The 25,076-nt window shown below is 54.6% G+C and overlaps 1 protein-coding gene across 7 annotated transcripts in view; it reads right to left on the reverse strand.

Annotated features, from left to right (window-relative positions):
- Positions 1 to 823: 823 nt before the first annotated feature.
- Positions 824 to 25,076, reverse strand: part of SYNJ2 (synaptojanin 2) — a 79,312-nt gene continuing 55,059 nt past the window's right edge. For 3 of the 7 annotated variants that reach the window (XM_036316386.1, XM_036316385.1, XM_036316391.1), the window contains 17 exons: positions 24,846 to 25,011; positions 24,304 to 24,492; positions 22,501 to 22,582; positions 21,672 to 21,812; positions 20,523 to 20,715; positions 18,037 to 18,195; positions 16,361 to 16,517; positions 15,009 to 15,126; positions 14,582 to 14,800; positions 14,400 to 14,478; positions 13,509 to 13,677; positions 12,918 to 13,085; positions 11,361 to 11,492; positions 9,596 to 9,705; positions 8,422 to 8,530; positions 5,670 to 5,821; positions 824 to 4,247 (listed from right to left, as the gene is read on the reverse strand). In XM_036316386.1, the coding sequence (XP_036172279.1) occupies positions 3,576 to 4,247; positions 5,670 to 5,821; positions 8,422 to 8,530; positions 9,596 to 9,705; positions 11,361 to 11,492; positions 12,918 to 13,085; positions 13,509 to 13,677; positions 14,400 to 14,478; positions 14,582 to 14,800; positions 15,009 to 15,126; positions 16,361 to 16,517; positions 18,037 to 18,195; positions 20,523 to 20,715; positions 21,672 to 21,812; positions 22,501 to 22,582; positions 24,304 to 24,492; positions 24,846 to 25,011 (3,015 nt within the window). In that variant the 3' untranslated portion in view covers positions 824 to 3,575. Of the gene's footprint in view, positions 4,248 to 5,103; positions 5,254 to 5,669; positions 5,822 to 8,421; positions 8,531 to 9,595; positions 9,706 to 11,360; positions 11,493 to 12,917; positions 13,086 to 13,508; positions 13,678 to 14,399; positions 14,479 to 14,581; positions 14,801 to 15,008; positions 15,127 to 16,360; positions 16,518 to 18,036; positions 18,196 to 20,522; positions 20,716 to 21,671; positions 21,813 to 22,500; positions 22,583 to 24,303; positions 24,493 to 24,845; positions 25,012 to 25,076 lie in introns of all 7 variants that reach the window. The other 4 variants (XM_036316389.1, XM_036316390.1, XM_036316387.1 and 1 more) reach the window with 4 other exon arrangements.

Below are 25,076 nucleotides of genomic sequence, written 5' to 3' on the forward strand. Positions count from 1 at the left end.
CTAAACTGTCACTTAAGGTCCTCTGAAGTTCTTTCCCATAGCCAACATCCCATCCATGTACATAAATCCACTTTGCTACCTATCAAATCCTTAATCCTCGCCACTCAAATGTCCCCTGGCCGTGTGCTCACAATCACTCATTTGTACTCTCCTACGTCACTGAGTTAGAGGTGATTCCATAGACACAAACAGTTGGCCTCGTAAGGGAGTGTCAAACCTCTCTCCCCCACGACCTTGGAAAAGGAAGTTTGGTAACCAGCAGATTCCTCCTCCCCAACCGAGCCCAAGGCTGTGCAATCAGGTCAAAGGACTTCAAAATGGTACTTACTGGGCAGGAAGGACTAGCCATCTTTATTATTTCGAGATTGTCAGTATATTCTCATTCCTGAAAGTCATCAGAGAACATTTGTAATATGTTTTTGTATTAATTAGCTGAAAACCAACCTAGACAGAACATGAACATGGTTTACTCTCTCCTGCCTCGACATAGGAATGCACTCAAACCAATCTAGCAGTCTAAGATGGCAAGTTTGCTATAAGACTACAGAAAATGAATTCTCGCATCTCACATCTTATAAATATTACATCTTAAAGTTATTATGTATGGTGTCATAGTGGTCCCTCCTGGCATTATTCAAGTCACAAATTCTTAACCAAATTATTCTTATGCTTTTTCAACTCAGTCTAATGGTTGGAAAAAAACCAAAAACAAACCCAAAACTCAACAAAGGAATAACTAGCAGTCACATTTCATCCAGAACAGAAGGCTGGCCCCAAAAAGCTGGCTCAAGATTATTTTCATATCTAAAAAGAAATAGGCAAATTACAAAACAAAGACAAACCATTTAATAGATTTTTTTTTTTTTTTTACAATTTCAGTACAAATGAGCACTTCAAATAAACATTACAGGGTTTTTATTAATTGCCAGTTAGTCAATAAATAATTTTTGTGGCTTTCCTTTCTGATGAAATAAGTCACTTTGTTATAAAGAGAATGTTTTAATACATTACTTTGCTTATACACATCAGGAGAATTCTATTAAGTGTCTTGAACATCAACAACTTTAAAACTTTTACAGGAACTGCTTAGACAGATGTCCTATTTCCAGTAATTTACTGGAATAAATTTTAAAATAGCCAAGAAGTCAGAGATGACATTGTACAAGGGAAGACAGCGTGTTGAGTTGTAAAGTGCCTTGCCTAAAACTCGGGACCACAGTGAACTGCAACATCTTACAGAAAAATAATGAAATAAACGACAAGGTCACAGTAAAAAGCCCCGCGTGGGAGCATCAAAAAAACCCCAAAAATACAAACCCCACAGAATGACATTCCCGGATGCAGCTGCTCACTGGAGGTTATTCAACTGCCTGCCCCTAACCTAGGAAACCTACAGCTATGAAGCATCAATTTAAAAAAATAAGGCAATGCTAATTGTCTTCTTAAGAGGAAGTTGGTGTGAGAGCCTCATGCATCAACTCAAAACCCAAAATCAAATAATATTTGTTCAATTCTTCATGTTAAACTACTGGTCCTTTATCTTGTGGCCTGCGTCCCGAGGCCCACACTGTTGTGTGTCACTACTTCCTGTTGGGTTCCTAAGTGCTACTTGTGTGACGAGCACCTGTCTCCACTGAGATTCAGTTCCTGTGCCACTCACTGGCTACTGGTTTTCTAGAACAAAGAAGTACCTTGAGAATTAGGCCTGTTCCCACATTGCAAGCAACTGTTGTGGTACTGACTTTCCCCTGCTTTTCTAACTGACGGTTACATGTATCTGCTTTCAAATTCACCTCCTTTGGGTGGGAAAAAACGGTTATAGAAAAAAAGAGTGATTGCATCAAGAAATCTTTGCTTCCATTTCTAATTGTTCTCCAGTAGCAACTGAATGCTGGAAATCATTGAACTTCTCCAAGCCTGCTGCTACCCATCCTGCTTGCTTGCTTCCGCTAACACGTTCAAGGATTATGTTATTTATTTGCACTTGTTAGAGAGGTAAAAATAATATGAAGCACTTACTACAGAAGGTGTCCTAACACCTTGGCCAGAAACACCATCTTTTTTTGACATGTCAACTCATGTATTCTGTTTATCTCGATGGGTCAGTAATGCCTTTTTCTTTGCTCAGTTTTCAGATGAAGTGAAATAATGTCGTAGTTTTGTTTTTGTCTTGAGTGCCAGATGTAAATGATCTGCAGTGTACCTTGATAGTGGCAATGAGAAATAATTCTGAACACCCAGAGGTCTGATCAGCAAAGAGAGAGTGGTATTCCCTGGGCAAGACCATCCCTGCCACCCCAACCGTTAGCATTGAGTGTAGGAATTCCCTGGTCACCTTAGGGGTAGCCCAGACTCATTGCTGTGTGACCCTATGACATGAGAGGCTCCTCCGTATGGCATGTGACACATGAAGATTTCTGCCAGTGAATTAGCAAAAACATAGTACCTGCTCCAAATGAAACTCTAGGCTTTCTAACATTGTTTTTTTCAACGTGGAGCAGTAAGGCGATTTCTTTTTAAATGATTTCATAGGCAAGCAGTGGTGTTGGAGACGTATAGGGAAAACGCAGGTAAAAAGCAGACCTAACAGACATATAGATAAGCCAATCCAGAGAGACTGCCTGGGTTTCTTATGTAAAAGGGGCACATGGTGCGTTCCTTCCTGACGCTGCAGCCACAGACCCGGCTAAAGCAGACAGTCATCATGCCTTCTCACATGTGTGCGTTTACCAGGTACAGACTAGAAGGGAAGAGAAGAATTCACAAGGTTTCCTTTAAAAGGGGCTCGATAGCGTGTAAACACTGGCTTACGCAGCCCACCAGGGCTCAGGGCTGGAGCAGTCTATGGGGTGTGCATGTCGGAGACAGGACACAGGAGTCTTTAGCCGGGTTAAGCTCAGGTGAAGCTGATGGCATACGCTTCAGGCACCCAAAAGTACAGACACCGTCTCCCACACGGTCAAGGTTAATACAGACATGCACATAAACAAACACCAGGGAGTGGGCAGCCCAGGCGTTGGGTTGCCCTCTTTGCTGCTTCTGTCTCTGACTTTTCTAACCTGGTGCGATGCGGGCAGGTACGGCTCTTCATGGTCCCAACTACCTTTCAGTGTGATCCTTCCTTTATGCACCCACCCCCCGGGTGATGCACCAAAAAATTACTCTGAATCTGTAAAATACAAACGAAATTAAAAAACACCACAGACACACGTAAATGGAACAACCATTTAAAATTCGACGGGAGGGAACTTAGGCGTTATCCACTAATTCCCTTTTCTAAAACCCACACGCGGACTCTCGCAGGACGGTCTCCTTCCCAGGCCCCTGAGAGGAAACTCGAAATGCACGCGTCTGGAATAAAACATACCTCGGTGGCTGAGCAATGACCTTATTGAATAAGAGACACGATTTTTGTAAACTACACAAGAGGGGGCAGAAGTACGAATGTTGCTTCAGTGCCTTTACACAGATGTCTCTTCTGACGGGGGGTTGAGGCCAACGGGCTTTTCTCTATAAAGCGATGCCTAAGGAGGAAGGCAGGCATTCTGCGAGAACGCGCTGTCCACGGCTCCCACTCAGGTTTCCGCTAGTGGGTCGAACACCTGAAGCACCGTCCTCTTGTCCGTGTCGCTGATGGCGGCCCAGGGACCCAGGTCTTGGTGCCCGTGCTCCGGGGGCGGCTCCTCCACGGCCGAGCCACTGACCTGCAGTGGGGCTGTGTGTGCCCTCCTGAGGTTCCTGGTCCCCGCGTCCAGGGGGTCAGAGCTCTTGGACAGCCAGGCGCTGTTCACCAGGTTAGGGTGCTGGAGAAGGCTCCAGAAGGGGTCCTGGCCATCACCCAGGAGGGAGGCCGCCTCTGGTCTGGGCTCCTTGTGGCCATCAGTCTGGGCGCCCCCGTCGGGCTGGTGGGCAGGGGGGCCGTCGCTGCGGAGGCCGCTGCGGGCCAGGTCCTGGAGGAGCTGGCTGTGGGTCTGCAGCACCTGCAGGTGGAAGGCGGCGGGGGCCGACTTCTTCCTCCTCGGGGGCACCTGGGGCACAAGAGGCGGGACCCCCACGAGGGGCGGCGTGGCCCCAGCAGGGGCATCGGCTGGCGCGGGCTTCCTCTCGGCGCCTCTCCCGGGCGGAAGGGTTCTTGGTTTGGGAACAGGAGGGACTGTCACAAGAGGAGGGGTTTCGAGGCTCGTCTCCGGGGACCCGATTGTGAAATGGACAGTCTGTTGCCCGAACTGTTCTTCCGGCGACGTGGGCTGGGGAAAGGCAGGATACAGAGAGTGAGAAGCCAGCGTGGGGGTCGGGCGTCCGTGCTCAGCGTCAGCCAGGCGCCGCGGGGGACATTCTAGCAGATGCGAGATCTGAGAATGTCTGGGATGCGGCCATGTGCCCGGGGGTGGAAGAACACGGCAGAAACACACACACTGACCAGGAGGACCGCGGGGCCAATGGAAGACGAGTGGGAACTTGAAAACCAGGGCCACAGGAGTCACCGAGACGGACCCCCTTTGCTCCCTGAGGAGAAGGGGTGTCCCCTCTCCTTACTGACAGCAAACCCCTCTGCAGCTCTCGATCGAGGCCGCGGTGTTGCTAATTCACACCAGATAAGCAAACGCGGAGTCACCTACGTCCCGGCGTCCGGCTAACTGAAGGACGCACGGTCCGCTTGCTCCTGGAATCTTGGTGTTTATGGAAGAACGGAAACATTTACACGGACACTTCGCTGCCTTGGTTCTAATTCAAAACCACCCCAAAGACAACAGCCGCGCGGGGCGAAAGGAAGCTCTGTACCAGCGTGGGCGCCGGCAGCTGGGGCATCGGCCTTCAGCGTTTCCTTCGCTGCTTTAGGAAACACGGCAGGCACAGCCCCCCTCCCGCAGCCCCGCCACTGCTCCTGCGCAGCGGGCGGGAAAATGAACTCGTTTCTGCTCCTGGCTTTTAAGACAAAAGACATAGCGAGGACGGAGGGGAAAGAGGAGGAAAATGACAGATGCCACAAGCCAAAGCGGGCAGAGGAGACAGCGAGCTGGGTACGCACGAGGCGCCCAGGCCCCGGCTCACACGTCCACGGGGGAAAGCAGAGGTCATCTGTCAAGACCAGCGAGGGGTTACCGAGTGTCCGGCACTAGAACACTGAGGTCAAACGGAAGGTCCAGATGCCTCTAGAGGTGCCAGTCTTTGGGCTGCTACTGTCCTGACAAACTCATGTCTCTGAAGCAGCAAGCAAGGCGGGGAGGCTTGGGAGCCAGAGCAGAACACAATCTGCAAGAAAAGTGGCGAGAGGAGCGGTGGGACGGCCCGCGTCCCAGGCCGGCGGCCAGGACCCGGCATTGTTCTTCTAATGCAAACAACCCCGTCCACGCGAGCCCTGCACGCACGACACAGACCACACACAGACGGGAGTTCCGGGAACACGTGGGATCGGGCCTCCCCCCGTGGTTCGCTGTGGGGCCCAGCCTCCAAGCTGTTCCATGCGTGGTGAGAAGTCCCTGGCTTTTCCGCGCAGCCAGGGCCAGGGATACGGAGGAGAAAGCAATTGCCAAGCATCTTCCTCCAGGATGGGGCCGTCCAGGGACTCAGGAGTGTTTATGGAGAGACAGACTCAGCAGAGATGGGACCTTATCTCACCAGACGTTCGAGCAACTGAGGGGTGAGAGGCGGCTGCTGCCAGCTCTTACCTTCCCGGTCCTCCTGAAGGTCGGCTTCTTCATGGCAGGGACTCTGGGCGCGGGCCGGCGGGGCAGGAGCGGGGCTGCCCCCACCGCGGGCTCTGGCTTGGAGGACTCCTGGTCCCTCGGGGCCGTGGCGTTTAGGACTTCCCCTGGGGGGCCTGGAACACACAAGTGCATGGCTGAAGCGCCCTGGACCAGGCAGTTCGCTGCACCATGAAATCTTTAGATAATCTACGTTCTGAGGGTAATTTATTGATGCAGTATATTTCCTTTTTTTTTTCTTTCTTTCTTTCTAAAAAAGATGCTTGAGGGTTGTCAGGACCAGCGAGCTAGCTTTGGCCCCCAGCTTCTCGTGCTCACCTCCCAAGCAGGGATGGTGAGCTGGGTCCGTAGTGGTCTCGATGGGGGATCAGTGACACCCTGACATCACATGCAGAGATGCGTGTGCGCTTCTCACGGGAGACGACCTAAAGCTCCTTAAAACCTCGGCAGGGCCCGTGATCAAGAAAATGTTAAGTTCAAACTCCAGGTAGGTTTCAAAGTTCAAACCTCTCCTGCCTCCACATCCATAGCTTTCTCACACACACACACACACACACACACACCACAAGGCAATATGGCCTGGCCGGAGTGGCTCACACACACACACACACACACACACACACACACACACACACACACAACACAAGGCAATATGGCCTGGCCGGAGTGGCTCAGTTGGTCGGGCGTCATCTTGTGCACCAAAAGGTTGCCGGTGCAATTCCCAGTCAGGGCACATACCTGGGTTGTGGGTTCGATCCCTGGTCAGGGCATGTACAAAAGGCAACCGATCAATGTTTCTCACATCAATATTTCTCTCTCTCCCCCTTCCTCTTTCTAAACATGTCCTCAGGTGAGGATTAAAATATATATATATCTATACACTGAGTGGCCAGGTTATTATGACCGGCAAGATTATTATGACCACCCCATCAGTACAATGAAGTGAATTAGTTATGCAAATAATAATAATAAAACCTTGAGAGTATTTGCTTAGGAAGTTTTCAACATTCAATATTTTCGGAAGTGTCAATGAAGTACTTATGGGGTGGTCATAATAATCCGGCCACTCAGTGTACATATATAAAAGCCTAAGTGACCGTCCGACTGGTAGCTATTTACACACACTGACCACCAGGGGGAAGGCGCTCAATGCAGGAGCTGCTGAGCAACAGCACTTTGCAGAGTGCCCTCTCACACTCTGGGATCCCTCGGGGAATGTCAGACTGCCAGTTTTGGCCCAATCCCTGCAGGCCAGGCCAAGAGACCCCACCTGCTGGAGGGACCCTGCTTACTCTGCAGATGCCCTTCAAGCCCCAGCGCCACCCAGGTGCAGCCGGCCAGGTAGGGATCATGGGAGGTTGGCTCCAGGGCGTGTCTGGCCTGTTTCGCCCAGTCCTGCCCCGCCGGACACCTTCTAATTAATTTATTTTCAATGTGCACGAATCCGTGCACTGGGCTCTAGTAGAAATATAATTCACACACCATAAAATATACCCTTTTAAAGAACAGTCCTGCAACCATCACTGTCTAATTCCAGAACATCTTCATCACCACCAAAACCCCACACATACCCACAGCACTCTTTCCTCATCCCTCCTCTCTCTGCCCTGGAAACACTAGAACGTTCTGTCTCTAGATTTGCCTGTTCTGCATGCAGTGTGTGTGTGTATACATAGCATACTATTTTCAAGATTCACCCATGATGTAGCATGTATTAGTACTCCATCCTTTTTTATGGACAATATTCCATGGTATGTTCACACCACGTTTTATCCATTGGTGGACACTTGAGTTGTTACATACAATTGTAGTTACATTTAAAAATAAATAATAACAGCCTTGACCGGGTAGCTCAATTGGTTAGGTGTCATCCCGATACAGGGTTCAATCCTAGGTCAGGGCACATGTAAGAATCAACCAATGAACACATAAAGGAGTGGAAAAATAAACTGATGTTTCTCTCTCCGCCCCCCTTCCTCTCTCTCTTTAAAATCAATTAAAAAATCCAAAAATATAAATTGATATTGAATATTTATTTGAAAATACATTTAAATCAAAAAGAATCCACTTGAGGTGATGTTATGCTACAACAGTGCTTCTCATCCTCTCACTTTCTGCCCTCTTTCAATGTTATCTGAAAATTCCAAATAAGTTAGCTATCCAGGCTGAAAACAAACCAGTCAGTTGTACTGCGTGCTCTCGCCCCTTCCCAAAGCCTAACACGTTAGTGACCAGTGATGTGAACGCAGCGGGGAGATTCTAAGGTAAAACATGACTAACGCGGGTTAAGGGAAGTGACAGCAGTTACGTGAACAGGCAGTTCTTTGACATCAAAGAACCTACAGTTGCTGGTGATTTTAAAAGTGGGTTTTGTGTCCGGGACGGGGATGTGCACCTCACCCCCCCTTCTTCAAGCAGGATGGGTTAGCGCCTGGAGCACTAACCTTTTCCAACATTCATTTTTGTTTATACCAATCTCTCCCTTAAGTACTTCTTAACAACCCTGGGATTCTTTTTATATACTTACTGAATTTTAAATATATAACTTTAAATGGACAATATATCTTAGTAGTGGAATTCTACAAAATGTTGCTAATGGGAGCTTTCGTGTAATACTGCCTTTAGGAAAGAATTTTCTCCTCTCAGCCCCGTTTAGCAGGAAGATGAAAAGCAGAACAGGAGCTCCCCGGCGGGAGGAGGCCCCGGGAGCACCTACCGTCTCTGGCCTCCAGCAGACACCGGATGGCGGCCTCCGCCTCCTGGGCATTGGTGGTTTTGATCTGCTTGACGTTGTAAGGCTTGCTGATCCCCGTCCTGGCCTTGGGCTTGAGGGCAGATGAGGAAGAGAAGCGTTACTAACACAGGCAGGAAGCAGCCGCACCGGCCAGCTCCCCGCCCACTGATCTGCACCTGGGCCGCCAGCCGTGATGAACACACAGTCCTGTCTGACTGCGTCCTCAAGCCCCTTCCCGAAGCCGTGCTACCAAGAGGAGGAATGCGACAGTGTTCGAGCGGGGACCCTCACCGGTTTCTGCAATGTGGACAAGCCATCCTCTAACCTTTCGGTAACCAGGAAAGAGCCAGAAGCCTATCAGAAGGCATTTTACGGCCCGGCTGAGTTATTAAAACACCTTCCAGATCTGTTTACTATAAAGTGCCTCTTCTACCTCTTCACCCGTTTAAACCGCAAGGACCCCTTTGCTGACCTGCCTTCATGCCTCTGAACCCCCTGCTGGGACCGCATGGACGTTGGGCCTCCCCTCTGGCCCCCTCCTGGGACCCAGTAGCTTCCACCCAGCACCCAGGCCTCCTCCCTCCTTCCTCGCCTCGACTCCACCGGCCTTCACCTACCGTCTCTAGCAGCCCTGAGCCTCCTCTGGAACGCCACCTCTCCACCCTCCAGAACTATTCCTATTCCTAGTGCCCCTCCCACGTTATTTAGGCCATTGGATCTGGTTTAGCCTCTTCTCTCCGCTACCTTCACCCCAGAGCCATCATAATTTTGTCCAGCAATGGATCGGAATGTCTCCTACTTTCCCTTCCACCACGCACTGCTCTGCACACCACAGTCAGAGCCAGGCGTCGGGAGACAGAGAAGCAGGTGAGTCTGGAGGCCAACAATCCCACCACACGGGACACTTGGCTTTTTCATCAACGTGATTCCTCTCCCGTGCCCTGCACGGCCATTTAAAAGCCCATAAAAACATGCCACTAAGTTATGGGGTGTTGGGGTGAGTTGTGGGCAGTTAGAGGGTTAGAGGCAGAAATCGGTGTATGTGCTGCAGGGGAGTGAGCCCGTTTGAGAGGAGGGGCCGAGGACGAACCACAGGCCAACCCCTGGGATCTGACCCGTCCCCGCTTCCCTGCGAGCCGCACGCACAGCGACTCACCACCTGCTGAGGCGCGCCCGGCAGCAGCTTCGCCGTCGGCAAGACCGAGTACTGCCCGTGGGTGCCGGAGATGGACACGTCCGAGGCCGACTTCTTCACCATGAGGCCTGCTGTGAGAACCAACAAGGCAGTCAGCCTCAGTGCCGGCCGATGCGTCCCGGCCCAGCCGTGGCGGCAGAGAGCGAGGCAGCGAGGCAGGGCAGGGAGGGGCTGCGTGCTCGGCTGGGGGCATCAGAGGCCATGAGCGCCCCGATTCCCCCTCTAACAGCTCCTCTGTGGACACAGGTTCTCTGGGAACGCATTATTCCATGTCACTGTTAATGTAAATGTGAACCTGAAGTCCTGGGGGACTCGCATGTGGTGTAGAGGTCAGGTCGCTTTGGGCGGTTTAGAATCCACTATTGTGACGAGGACCAAACTTTTAAAATGTGTTGTGGGCAAAAATAAAAAAAAATCCCAAAGCAGCGGATACTCTATGCTGAATTACACGTGCAGCCATTAACAGGACACGTTCCAGAACAACACGCAATGACACAGACATTAGGTGAAGGGCAAATGACCAAACAAGATGTTACCAACTTTGTAAAAAACATGGAAACAAGAAATTGCCTGTGGATGTCGCTATGCATAATTGGAGAAAGGCTGGAAGTCTTGTGATTCACATCCATTATCTCTAGGCAGTCAAGTGAAATTAAGAATTTACTTCTTTTTTATACCTATTTTTATAAGTTTTCCACAGAAATATATAGCAGTTAACATTTTTGTTTATATTTTATTTTTTACGTATCAACTCAGAAAAATAAAAAGTCATGTGCGTCTAGCTCACTATTGATTACTACTGAGACATAAGCCAAGTTGAACCTGATTCTGAAAGTAAAGTCTTAGCAAAATCCAGGTCAAATTGCCACAATTTGGGGGGTGCAGGGGGGCAGTAAACAGCAAAGGGAACTAGCAACTGATGAGCAGCATGTCCCAACTGTATCAGGTACTGATGACAGGCTGGCGGGAAAAGCACTGTGTTCTGAGGGGCCTGCATTTCCTCAGGGGGGAGAGGGCCGGCGGCCCTGGCCAGTGCTGCTCAATGGTTACAGCACCGGCTCGTGCACCAAAGGGCGCAGGTTCTATTCCTGGTCAAACCTGGGTTGCAGGTTCCACACCCAGCCCCGGTTGGGGTGTGTGTGGAGGCAACAATCGGTGTGTCTCTCTCATATCAATGTTTCTCTCTCTCCCCCCCTCCCTCGTTCCCTTCCATTCTCTCTAAAAATCAATGGGAAAAATATCCTTGGGTAAAGATTAACAAAGAGAGAGAGGTGAGAGGTGTGTGTGTGTGTGTGGTGGGGGGGGCAGCACCCAAGGGGAGAAGATTCTGGAAGACGCTGCGGGGCTGGGGGTAGAAGCTAAAAAGCGCCCTCTCTTGGCCGAGGCCCCGGTTTCCCATTCTCCGCGGAAGCAGCTAGAAGCAGAGTGCAGCCACTCTTGGCCGAGGCCCCGGTTTCCCATTCTCCGCGGAAGCAGCTAGAAGCAGAGTGCAGCCACAGAGGACCGGGACGGCCTCACAAAGGATCGCCGACTGCGCCTCCCATTTCAAATGTCACGGATTTAAGACAACAAGAGGCCCAAGGCGGGCGGAGGGCAGAGGGCAGGGCGCACGTGGGCCCGGAGGCCGGGAGGTGACGCAGAGCCGCTGGTGCAGGAGCAGGAGCAGGAGCAGGAGCAGGAGGTGCGCAGCCATTCCCAGAGGCAGAGCCCACGCAGCGAGTCTTACTTGGAGGGGGCGGCCTCTGCGGCGGGTGAGGCGGCCGCGGCCTGTTGGGGACCGACAGGGACCTACTTGGCGAGCGGAGGCGGTCCCCCACGGCTTCCAGCTCCTGCTTTAACTCCACCAGGGCGGCATCATCTGGAGGACACGGCGGAATGGAACGGGAGGGAGGTGAGTCGGGTGGGGCTCAGGTGTGCGGAGCCACCTGGGGCAGGAGGGCTCCCCGGGGAGCCGAAGTGTCCCCCTGGCTGCCGGCCCGGGAGGGCAGGACCCAGTGCCTGCTGGGAGCACTCAGGGAACCTCGACAAGACTTGTCCAGACGGGAGAGACACCGAAAACGTGAGAGTACAGAGAGGTGTTTCCTCCTGAAACCACCCCCAGACGTCCGCACCGCGTAGAGGCGGCAGCTGGAAGGCAGAGCCCTCCTTCTAAAGCCCTGGCTCTACACACAAGACAGCTGTTTGGGACGCTGAGAACCATCGCACGTCTCTGCCCGCAGGGCAGCCTCCAGCCCCAGCCCCTCGTGTGGAGTGTCCCGGGCACTCAGGTCCCAAACACTTAGCTCTCCTGACGCACCCAGCCAAAGCCTTCCGGGCTCAGAGCAGCACGAGGAAGTGCTGCTTGTGTTTCATTACTCATGCATGTATCACATGTAAACGCACAACAAGTTCAGGTCTTTTCTCACACGACAACACAGCCTAGTCCATTCATTTTGGCTCCAACACCCCGTCCCTCAAATCCATCTGGACGCCCACCAGGTGGCTGGGCAGCCCACACAGCCCCTGTTACTCCAGTCTTTATTCAAAGAGGCACCTGGCCCTGGCCGGTTCGGCTCAATGGAGAGAGCGTCAGCCTGCGGACTGAAAGGTCCCAGGTTCAATTCCAGGTCAGGGCCCATGCCCCAGTTGCGGGCTCGATCCCCAGTAGGAGGTGAGCAGAAGGCAGACAATCAGTGATTCTCTCTCATCATTGGTGTTTCTATCTCTCTCTCCCTCTCCCTTCCTCGCTGAAATCAATAAAAATGTATTTCAAAAAAACTATTCAAGAGTCAACTATACTATATAATCTAGGGACGTGCAGTTCAATCCTCATGCCTTTCAGTCAATGGTGATATAATGATGCTAATGTTGATATTAATTACATATTTGTACATGTATAAGTATATAATGTATAAAATTGCTACTAGATAACAATATAATGTTATAGGAAAATAAGACCAGCAACTTAGCACACAGATATTGAGCATGCCTCTTCCAGGACTGAATCAGAAAAGTTTGGGAGAGAAAAATCAAATCAAATGTAAAATCAGTTCAGAGCTGTGGCCATTTGAATACACAGGAGAAATGGGAATTATCATGAATCTGGGATATTAAAGGGGCACCGAAAAGTGTAAAACACAAATCACCGGAGAAAACCACCTTCCCAGGGCCCTGTGCCTGCCGCTTGCGGTGACCGCGTGGTTCCGCCCTCATGGGGCGGCGCACTGCCTGTGGCATCATGCAGCGATGCTGAGAAAAGAGCGATCTCGGGCCCAAGGCTGTTAGAAAGGGAAGGCCCAGCTACCTCTGTAGGTCGGATGTTGCTTCTTTTTGGGGAGCGCAGGTGACTTGCTGGGCGGTGCTGCCATGGAGCTGGGGGTATCGGCAAGGTCGTCCCCGCCCAGCTCACTGTCTGAGACCACAGGCTGACTCAGTTCATCCAAATAGTCTTCGTCCTCTTCGAGAATATCCCCTTGGGAACAAGGGAGCCACAGACGATTAGGGTGGAAGGCCATCACTTTCATGGGGGCCTATCTTGACCCCGTGGTGTCAGAACCCCTCGGCCCACCTGCTAGCAGACCACGGGAGCCCACGTGACCCCAAGGACGGGCCCCGAATTCCATTCATGCCTGGGACGGGGACCAAACTGAAGCCCCGACATCCTCAAAACCACTGCTTTCAAGTAGGTTTTGACATCTCCGGTCCTAGTTGCCATTTCACACATCATCCTGCACACGAACGCTGCCCACCTCATCGCCGGAGCAAACCGCACCGCAGCCCCCGTGTCCGTCCCCAGGCCGTGCTTGGAAGGGCTCCTGACAGCCCCGCCCATGGCTGGGAGCACGGCCTCCTGCCCGCCTCGCCACCGGCCAGAAGGCCGGCCAGGGCCACTCACCCTCCGACTCGTAGTCCGAGCTGGTGAGGTCGAAGCCCTCCTCCAGCAGGCAGGAGTTGGCGGTGGGCGACACGGGCGCCAGGCTCTCCCGCTTCCGCAGGATCTCGGCCTGCAGCCCCGTCAGCCAGTCCTTGGTCTTCGGCCGGATCTGCACGGCCCTGCCTTTCACCTGCGAGGGACAGTGCGGCCGAGTGAGCGCCGAGCCCGCGGCGGCCCAGGCTTCCCGCTCCAACGCAGGTGCCGGAGGCCGGGCCGGCTTCAGCCGCCGGCACAGCGGAGGGCCCTGGCCTCGGGCAGTCGCGCTGGGTCTAAGTAGAAGTCAAACCCTCGCCTTCAGCTTTTCGTTCCGCGTGAATTTAAAATCGACCGGGGCATCGTCAACACGGAAAACCCTGGGCTGCCTGCTCCAAAATGCACCCTCTGAAAGGCGGGAACCTTCTGCCAAGGGCCACTGGATATTGACAACACCGTTTGCAGACGACGCAAAACGACCAGCTTAAAAATTAGCCTGCCGTACTGGTCAAACAGTTAATTCACTCACCCCTAACGCCTGGGCCGGGGACAGACCAAATTTCTTTTTATACGGCCCTCGGGCCAGACGTTCCCCACCCCCGCTCTAAAGAGAAAGATAGCAACACTCCCACACGGAGGTGTGAGCACGGACAGACGCAGGAACCCAGCGGGAACGAGACTCCAAAACTTGTTCTTTCTCCCAAATTCTGCAAGCAGCCTGGGCTGGGCATTAGGCAGCTCAACAAAGGCACCAGGATGAGGTGCCCGGGGAAGGGTCCTGGCCTCTGGCCTCTGGCCTCACGCGGCGCCTACCCCTAAAGACACGGCGAGGAGAGGGGCCGCATGGCCCCGAGGACGCACAGGAGCGAGCGGCCTCACCTTCATGCCGTCCACGTCGAGGACGCTGAGAGCCGAGTGACTGTCCGCAAACGTCACCAGCATCTGCCCCTGGTTGATCCTGGAATAAAGGAAACAGTCCCGTCAACCCCGAGTGAGACTCGGCCGCTCCCACGGCCCGGATGTCACCCCCGCGGACGCCCGCCGGGCGGGGCAGTGGTCACCTGACAAGAACAATCGTCCCGTAATTCTCCAGGGTCTGCATGAGCTCGGTGCGCACGTCCTCAGGAAACTCGTCTTTCTCCTCGGAGGTGGGCGACTGGAGGTTGACGACGACGGTGGCGTCCAGGGGGCCCTGGAAAGAGGACACTTCCTGGAACACCCTCTCCCGGGCACCCACGTCAACTTCTTGAACTTCCACCTCCACGATGGCCAGCACGGGTCTGTGTTAGACACGGAGGGAAGACGGGCAGCCATTAGCCCGGGCGCGACAGCCACACCGCACCCCTCAGTCCCCGGAGCTCCTGTGAACAGACACCGCCAACAGCCCCCGAGGCGGCCCCAGAGAGGCCTCGCGGGGCGGTCCCGGGGTCTCCGTCTTCCTGGGGGTCTCAGCAGGGGAGCGTGTGCCCAAGGCAGCGAGGACCGTACCTGTGGTCCGACGCCTGCAGCTCCGCTCGGCCGTAATACTTGAGGGATCCGGGAGACCAGGTGTGTCTGACCTTGGTGTCCGCATCGAGGTCGCTGTCTAGGAGGTTGAGTTCTCCAGCTACCCACAGACAACACAACATGGTATCAACACAGACGAATGCCGAACACAGAACGGGTACCACAGGGACGGGCCACGCGTGTCTCAGACTCGTTCGCTCTAACCCCGTGGACCTGGGGTAAGGAGCTTCTCCCATGTAGACTGTCCAAGACAGTAAGCCAGCCCCGCCCGCAGAGTGGGGGGGTGGAGGGCACAGATATCACGCTGTGGGGCTTCCGTCCGGGGCACAGGGACGCAGGTCTGCAGCCCTCTGCACAGCAGGAGGTGCCAGGCCGAGGCTGGGGGCACAGGCCGCTCGGTGCCCCAAACTGATGTATCTGAACTAAACGTATCTTTCAATCTGCAGGTGTGACTTCCTGGCTTTGACATCTCAGCAAGTGTCTCACCAGAGAAGTTCAGCGGTTTATGACCAGATTACAGGGGGTTTAATTGTATTTTATCTTCTTCTTATTTTTTAAACATTTAACTTATTTGAAAATAATTTCAAAATTATAGAAAAGTTCAAGGAACACCCATACATCCTTTTCCCAGGTTCCATTTTGCTCCATTTGCTTTTTTAAAATTACCTTTACTGTTGAAAGTATTATAGACGTTCCCCCCGGTCCCCCCTTTTTTTCCCATTGACCCCTTCCACCCGCACCCGCTCCTCCAGGCCTTCACTACACTACTGTCTGTGTCCATGGGCTATGCATCTATGCATATAAGGTCCCTGGTTAATCACGTCCCCCCAACCCCCCACCTTCCTTCTAATTTTAAATCAACTGCACCTCATAGCTGGGATCATCGGACCAGACAGACTGAAGCTAAATGACAGCAAACCCTTCTCTCTCCCGTTTGGTTCGGAACCGGGGCTGTGGCAGATGAGGGTGTGGCGGGAAGGAGCGGCCTGGGTGGCGGGCAGCTGTGTGGGGCAGGCAGCGGGAAGGCGTGGCTTCTCTCCTGTTCCCCACTGGAACAGAGGTGGGCGGGGTGGGGTGGGGGACAGCTGTGGTGCAGGGATGGGGAGTCAGGAGCAGGTCCTTGCAGACCGGTCTCTAGAGAGAGGACGGGGGAGCTCCCCAAAGCGCAACCTCCAAAGCGCAGGGGCCGGGGCTGGGATGACCTGTGCGCAGCTTCGGGTTGTCAAGGACACGTTCCTTACATAAGAGTGTCCGGCTGGATCAGCGTGGCTTTCCCTCGTGGTGCTGACCGCCCCCCGCCCCACCAGCCCTGAGAGCGCACGGCTCCCCCGCACCTGTCCGGTCGAAGGGATGCCTCTTCCTCCACCACAGCACCCTGTCCGTCCAGGCTGGGGTGCGGCATTTGTCGCTCGTGTCGTAGGCGGCGGAGCCGACGTCGTACTTGTAGGTGGGCCCAAAATCAATGCTGCCTTCGTGGAAGTCTTTAAAAATCTAGCGGGAGGAAAAGAAGCCACACGCTCAGCTGGTTCTCTGGTTCCTAAGTCACAGAGCCCACGGCACATTTACAAACACGTCTGAAACTGGACACGTGTGTGCTTCTTAATTAGCAAAACAGTGAGGACCGTCTGTCTGTTCACCTGTCTGACGCACTGCCACTGGGCGCACCCCCTCCCCCAACACCAGACCTATGACACTGTCCGCTTGTTGGCCCCACAGACAGTGAAAGGCACGAGGTAGGGATGCCCAGCCCACACCCAGCAAGGCCTTAACCGCTGTTTGTTAACTAGGCGAATGGTGTGAACAGAAGCCCAGAACTGAAGTCGAGCTCTCCTCCGTCTTCCTTCCGCTCTGGGTCCAGCCTTGTTTCCGGGGGAGGCCCGGGAGCAGCCGCCTGCTCAGTGCATGAGTGGGAGGGTGCGGAGGACACTGGTGGGAGGAAGCAAGAGCAACCTGTCCCAGAAAGGAACATTCCCACCTGGCCACCCTCAGCGCCCGTGCCTGGCAGGGCTGAGGGGGATGGGCAGGGAGCACCTGGAGGAACTCCCGAACCTCGCTGAAGGAGAGATCTCCCAGTTCTCATGCATTTTAACCCGCTGCCTTCTCAGAAGGTAAAGGGAAGTAGCTGTGATTCCCTCACCTCAGCCCGGCTGCTGGAAAGCTAACAGGCACCAGTATTAGCTGGAGGAGGGAAGAAGTTTGGGGGTACCTGGAGGCTAGCCAGGGTGACCTTGCGGAACTGAGGCCATCATGGCCCACGGAGTCACTAAAATCTGCACATGGGTCACGTAAGGGGAAAGCATGAGCTGTGTAGTTCCAGTCTTGGACAGTATCAGAGTTCTGTTACTGACCCCTGTGGCCTTGGATGAATTATTTGACCTTAGCCTCAGTTTTCTTGTCTATAAAATGGGTATAATAACTAATTTGTAGGATGGCCTTGAGAATTAACCATATAAATATATATATATATCTCAATATCAATACTGGTCTAATTGGTTAGTGTCTTCACCAATGAGAAATAGAGATATCACCCAAATCCAGTACTTTGAGCAGAGTTTGAAGTGTCCCTTGCTGGTTTAGAACAGCTGAAGGACAGCAGTCCCTGCAAGGTGAGCACATGAGCATGAGCGGGTAGCTCAGACGCTGCGACGGGGCCATTCCAAGCTCAGATGCTGTGACTCCCACTGAGTGCAGCTCTTTTCTGGTTTGACAAAGGACAGCAACCCCCATCCCCCCACAGAGCACAGGCCTCCTGCTGCCTCCGGCTCCTGCAGCTGCCTGTGCTGTGCTTTCACACGATGGCCCCTGCGCCGTGAGAGGACACAGACCCGAACACAGCCCGTGAGGGGGGAGCAGGACGTGTGTGTGTGAACGGACAATCACACACATTTCCTACAACGTCATGATCCTCTTCACTCCTGGAACTTAACTTGCCAGACACGCGCGTGTACATTTTGTAGATGTTATCCCCTATTGGGGCAGCTGCCAAAACTGCTTTAAAAGCACAACTTACTTTTCCACTGGATTTCTGCAGCTGTAGCTGATCAAATTCCAGAAGTTTCTTCCAGTCTTGGCGCTTAACAAAATAGAAGACTTCTTCGTACGTGAGATCGATGCGGTAGTTGAAGTCGCCACACCAAAACACGTAGTCATGAGAAAAGATGTTTCTTCCCTAAAATGTAAAGAAAATCATAGTCGTTCAGGCCCATCGTCCAGGGAAGGGGGGAGGGGCAGGAAAGCTCACCGCCAGGCGACAAGCAGACGCATTTTCTTAAATGTTACTTTGAAAAGGTCTTCTGCTAAAGTGTCTTATGTTTCACTCATCCCTGAAGCCTGCGGGGAGCTCCTATGAGGCTTGCTGTTTATTCTAAATAATCATGTTTTTGAGTGGTTTGGAGAAATTTCCCACTCTTCCCGGTGGCATGGCTGCCAACACCTGCTCTGCTGATCCCCCCGATGGGCAGGCTGAGCTCCTGCCTTTACGTCCAGACCCTCAGCTGCCCAAACAGTCGGGGCTGTGAGGATGAGGTTTAAGGAAATCAGTAAAACTGCACAGGACGTGCAACTTCATAAACCTTCATGGATTTCATACATTTTCTGTTGTTTTTTGTTGTTGTTGTTTTTCCTTTTTCCTCTTTCTTTTGTTAATCCTCACCCAAGGATATTTTCCCATTGATTTTTAGGGAGAGTGGAAGAGAGAGGGAAAGACAGAGAGAAACACTGATGTGAGAGAAACACATCAACTGGTTGCCTCCTATACACACCCCAACCAGGGCCTGGGCCGGGGAGGAGCCTGCAACCAAGGTATGCGCCCTTGGCCGGAATCAAAGCCGGACCCTTTGGTCCACAGGCGACGCTCTATCCACTGAGCCACACTGGCCAGGGCAGGATTTCATACATTTTCATCCGTGACCCTCCCTCCCTACCTCGCCCTCCCTCCCCGCAGGAATCACGGTGAGAGCGGCTGCTCCTATCACCTGTCTCCAGGGCTGGGCACAGTGCCCTCACGGCAGCCCCTGAAGCACACCCTGCTGGCTCTTCTTCCAGGTTAAAAAAAAAAGTTCAGGAAAACTGGCTGAAGGCTACACAACTAGCGTGTGATAAGGACAAGATCTGAATGCGGCTCCCAAATCTGTTTCTGTTCTGCCACACTCTGTGGCATCCCCACTCCCCCAACCCACAGCAATCATCTGGGCAGAAGACCAGAGTGACCAGGACCACATACAGTGAGTGCTGGAGCAGGCCGTCCAGACCTTCTGTGGTGATGGAGGCGGTGCCGCCCGCGCTGTCCGAGCCGAGACCGCCAGCCGCTGCAGCCTCCGAGCACTTGCAATGCGGCCAGTACGGCTGAGGGAGCTTTGTTTATTTTTAATTTCCATGTAAACAGCCATCATGTGGCTAGTAGCTACTTTACTGGACAGTGCAGGTGTGGAGTACTGACTTCTAGGTACCTTCGTTATTTCCACTGTTGAAAAAGGAGCTATATATCTTTTAATTACTTTGAGTGTGTCCTTCCAGTAGGCCATATTTTGAATGCACTGTGAAGGGACAAGGTTGGGCTTTTTAAATTACACAGACACACAGGAGAATATGCAGAATGCCCTACATGGTCTGGAAAAGGACCAAGTGCCAATTTCCCAAACTCATTTGTTTCTTCTTCAACCCAAGACCCAAACACGACGATGAGGACTGCAGCCCTCATTACTGAAAACAAGAGGCTTTTCTCTTTAAGCGCTTGTGCAGCCTCGTAAAGGAGATGCCAGGTTTCAGGGATCTGGCTCCCGACGAAGAGCTCCGGGACCTAATGGGCCATGTCGCTGACACTGTGGCAGGCACGGCTGAGGTCTCTCCTCCCTCCGGGAGACAGGTGGCTTGCAGCGGGCTGAAGGCGTGCGGGCCAGGTTGGCACAGAACGCAGAACCTTCAAACCTGAATGTGGAGGAAAATCTGCCGGCTGCAGAATGAAAAGCTCTGGATCACCACTAGAGGGCAGCGCACCGCACGTTACTGGTGACCCTGTGACCAGAGGGGCCATCCAGGGCTCCTGAGCCGAAAGCTGCCTGGTTTTGAAAAGGGGCCTTATCTGAGCCACCACAGAACGGATGTGCCAAGACTGTGAATCTCAAGAGAACTGAGCCTTGTGCTGTTCTTCACCAGCTCTGACGAAGAGCGGACACATTGGTTCTCCTGCCCCATTCCACACGCTCGAATCAGAAACCCGGAAAATGCACATAAGAAAACGCAGGGTATTAAAGACATTGAAGAGACGTATGAAGATGAGGCTTGATCCTCCAGGCCGGACGCCTGGGCTGGCCTCCACTGTGCCAGCCGAGGTCACTCCCTCCCCCAGCACAAGTGCCCCAGGCGAGGACCCTGCTCTGGGGTCTGCCCGTATTCTCAGCTCAGAAGCCTGCGCATGGGGGCCTGAGTGCGGAGGCCAGAGCGTGCCCCACGTCCTGCCCCCACCCCCGCCGGCCGCTGCCCGCCGGCAGCCCTCACCATGGGGAAGCTGAGCTTCTGGGTGATCTCCCTGTAGTCCTCGTTCCGCTCCTTCACCTGCGACTGCCCGGCCGTCAGGTGGCTGCACACGAAGCAGAAGCTGGTGCTGTGGAACTGGAAGCGGATGCCCACGGCGCCCTTGTTGCCCGCCTTCCCGCCCATGCCCGTCTTCACCGTGTCGATGGCCACCTCCCTGGAACAGAATGAGCACAGGCAGTGGCTTCCTCGTGGCTTCGGGAAGCGCATCGACCTGTTCGGCTACAGAGAAGAGCGGGGCCGCAGCCCGAGGCTGCAGCTGAGGACTCCAGACCACCTGCTCAGAGCGTTTAATCCCGTCTTCAGGCGCCAGGCCCCACAGTGACCGGCACGACCACCACCAGCTCCGCTGTCCCTGACCTCCTCCCTCCCGCACTGGCACTGTCGGCAGCCGCCCGTGGGTCTGGGGTGCCTCTCCCACAGCCCCCACTCTCAAGGGCTCGGCACCCACGAAAGCACCCCACAAAGCAGCCCTGAAGCCGACCCACCTCCATCCCTGCTTCCTGATCCCAGTGCTCGCTGCCAGCACGGACAGCACCACCCGCCACCCCGCCCGGCTTCCCTGCAAAGCTCAGGAGGTGCCACCAGGGCATCAACATGTTTAAGGAGCAGGGAGCATCCAGGGACTTGGCCGGGCTGGGCAGGTGGTTCAATGCAGACTCCTGATCGCCTTAAAGTGCCAACGTACAATGCACACGAGTGGGTGCGCAGGTAACAGACCGAGGCCCACACCTGCTGCAGAGGCTTTCTGTCCACGTGTCTTAGATTTTTTTTTAAAAAAAGAGGCAAAGCATTGGCATTTCCTGCTGAGTTACTCAGCTCTTGGGTCAGAGGTTTCCTGACTAAAATGTCAACAAGGCATTATCCGTCCCTTCCCTTGTGCAGAGCTGAGCTGGGTGACATAAGACTCCTGAAGGGGCCCAGCTTCCTAAGCTAGCTGGCCCCATTGTGGCTTGTTCACTGCTAGACAATATTCTATTCAGCCTAGTTTCTCCTGGGGGTTTGCTTCCATTTATCTAGAATAATGGCAGGACGAAGAGGAAGTCAGAACAAAGCACCATGACCAACGACCCCGTCCCCCCCCCGCCATGCTCGGAAACTCCAGGCTCCTACCTGATGAACGGGACGTGGTAGGGACGGACAAAGATGTAGAGACAGACGCCCACCAGCTGTGCTGAGGTCAAGAGAATGTACCTATGGGAGCGTGAGATGGCTTTCTGAAGCTGCTCGCCCCACATCTTTCTGTTGGTGGTGCTGGGAGAGAAAAGACAAGGACACCAGTCACCATCGGCTGGCTGTGGGTTCTCCCCCCCCAGCCCGCCCGCCCGCCAGCCCCAGCCTGATCCTTTCACACACGTGACGCCCCTCAGTTGCCCTCACTGTCAGGGTCGGGCTCCATGCAGCACTGGACTGGCCGTTCGTTGCCGGCTGCGTCACACCCACCCCAGCAGTACTCCCCACCCCGCCACCTGGAGCCCAGCACGGGGCCCTGCTCCTAGGAGCTCCACAGAGTCAGGGCTTATGATTTGTTCAGAAAGTTCCTGAAATGAAGCTGTGCCAGTTTAGGAAAGAAAAGGTGTCGTTGACTTTATACCCCACGTGAATCAGGGGTGGGGAGAAGAGCAGTGCCTCCTCCCACACTCCTCTCCCCTCCCCCCAGGAAAGGTGACTCAGCACCCTCCGCGGACCTCCACCCACACCCTCTGGCTCACAGCAGGATGCAGCCTGCGTGGCCAGAGGCCACAGCTCAGAGAGCATGCTCCCCGACTGGCCCTTCTCCCTCTCTTAGCAGAGAAAGAGGCATGGGGAAGGGCAGACAGCGGCCCTTCCGACCGAGGGGCCCAGGCCAGCAGACACAGATGGCCCGTGGCCCTGCACCTGACCCAGGAACCCTCAGGGAGTTTCACGTCTCTCTCCTGCACCCTGGCGCCCAGCCGCCTACCTGGCATTGACGATATTCCCCGCACTCAGTTCCACCATCTCTTCAAACCCCACGGCAAATATGTCAGCTGGGCTGCTGTCATCTGGGGGCAAGGCAGGAGATGAAGGAAGTCAGACCCACCATGGCCAGCCTTAACTCAATCGTGGGGCGCCCCATTGGCCTGTGGGTGCAGGTATCCCTCTGCCCAGGTGCACTCATCCAGTCCCGTGGGCGGAGCTCCGTACAGGCCCACATCCCCTCCATCCCCTGCTGTGCACGTGGCCTTTCTCGTCTGCATCCTGGGGCAGGTGCCTGTACCTCAGGAGCGGCCATGAAGTGTCAATCAGAGGCCGTGTAAGCCCCACCCTGCCAGGTGTGTCCTAAGAGCCTCTTCCTCCGGGTGACGTCACAGGCGTCACACCTTCTCCCCAGGTTCCAGGGGCAGGCACTGTCTCATACTTGTCTGTGCCCCACGAGTGCTTTCCTGGGCGGGGCCCAGCCTTCCCCGGGGAGTGACCGACAGGAAGCGCAGCACGTGCAGGGGTGCTAGTCATGCGTCCTGTGTTCCCTTTAACAGGGAAGCTTAGGGTGCCATGCCACCCCTGCAGCCACTGGCCGCCTCTCTCCAGGCACGTCCTTCTGACACTCAGCATCCTGAGCCAGGAAGCCAGCGGCTCTCTAGCTGCAGCAAGTGACACCCCTCCCCCTCTTCCCTGACTCCATCCAAAAGGCCAGTGTCCACGGCCTTCCTGTTGGCCACACAGGACGCCTGGACCCTCAAGCTTCACTGGCTTAGAGTTTCTTTTCTTTCTTTAAAGAAAAAAATACTGTTCCTCTGATCTGCGTGGCAACAGCCACACCCCTTCTCTCTCCTGAATGCGGTGCGTTTTAGTGGGAGCCCTGGTGCACCCTCGGTCCCACTAGAATCCCCTGCGCAGTAAGAGGCAGGGTGCTGTCGGCACCCACCTGCTCCTGCAGACAAATGAAGACGAGCCATTTTAGCAAAAGAAGCTGCAGAGTCAGCCCAGCCTGTGTGCTCACAGGGCCTGCCTGGGGTGAGGGGGGGTGGCATTCACAAACACAAGAATCCCAGTGACCCCAAATGGCAGACGTGAGCTCCCCTGACCCCCGAGGAAGCAAGGGGGTGCAGGCTGCCTGCATGGCTTGGATGGGGCTCTCCTGGCAGCGAGGGGCTCCTGCTCCTCCCGCTGGATCCGGAAGAGACTCCAGGGAGCCGGAGGGAGCGAGGCCCTGGGTGTGTGCTGACCGCAGGAAACTCATTTCCTCCTCCAGTCTGAGCTCTGAGGCCTTTACATGCTACCTCGCAAGACCTAAGACAGAAGGTGATGTGTCAACTTTGGGATTATTTCCTTCTTAAAAGGCACACAAAGCCATGGCTTGACGCGGCTGCATCTGCTGCGCGGTTGGTTTGGGGGAAAGCAGGAGTGGACGTTCGCGGCCAGCGGTGCCGTGGCCAGCGGTGCCGTGGCCAGCAGTGCTGTGGCCAGCGGTGCCGTGGCCAACGGTGCTGTGAACCGCGTGCCCAGCCCCTCACAGGAACATGATTCCAGAGGCTGCCTCTTCCTCCTCAGACAGGAGGTTCTAGTGATCAAAACCTAAAAACTGTGAATCTCTGTGTGTGAAGCGGGGAGAGTCGCGGCTGTGAGAACCCTAAACGCTTGGACGAGAGAAGGCGGCGGGTAGTCCACGTGCCAGGGGTGCTCTGAGGGTAGACCCTGTGCTCTCTGAACCCCGAGGGGGCGGGAACCCCAAACACTGCACTTCACAGAATATGGAAAACGGCTCGATGGGATGGGCGCTCACCCTGGGGCTCGGGCTCGGAAAGCCTGGGCGAGTCCAGCAGCCACTCGGCGAGCTCGGCGGTCCCAAGCAGGTTGCTCCGGAACTGCTTCCCTCCGTTCACGTTCCAGGTCCCCATGGCGACACGGACCCGCTTGTAATTTGTGAACTCCGCCTGGCGCTCCGACATCGCCCTCAGGATCCTGGGGGTCACTGCGGGGAGGCAACACAGGGCACGTCTGTCCACATCCAAGCCCCTGCCTCCCCCGGAAACACGGACGGGGTGGGGTCTCTGTCCGCGAGAGAGGGTGCCTCTCTCCTGCCTCCTCGTGTGGCCGCACGGGACTGACCATCTCATAACAGAGCAGCGTAGGTCCCTGGCCAGGCTCCGCCACCGCCACATGCAGAGCACATGCCCCCGCCGTCCGCCCTCAGGCTCAGGGGAGTGTCTGCCACCCGCCACCTGGGATGACATGAGGGGTGGGGAGGGCTGGCTGGCACCCCACACGCCCTCTGCGTGGCAGGGCAGCGGGACGCCCGAGGCGAGCGGAGAGGCACCCCCGTACCCAGCAGGGCTGTGTTGTCCAGTAGCATCCTTCCCTTGTCGGCCGCCTCCTCCGTGTAGACGTCTCCGACCAGCAGCAGCTTGATGGCCTCCTGCTTCACGCCGTCGAAGAAGTTGGACTGGATGGTGCGGGACACGGACCGGGCTCCGTCCTTCAGCTTCCCCACCTGCCGAGAGCGGGACACAGGCCGTGAGAGGCATCCACACGCCACCCCCCGCCACCCAGATCCTG

This window comes from Myotis myotis, unplaced genomic scaffold (assembly GCF_014108235.1).
Source record: "Myotis myotis isolate mMyoMyo1 unplaced genomic scaffold, mMyoMyo1.p scaffold_m19_p_7, whole genome shotgun sequence".
NCBI lineage: Eukaryota > Metazoa > Chordata > Mammalia > Chiroptera > Vespertilionidae > Myotis > Myotis myotis.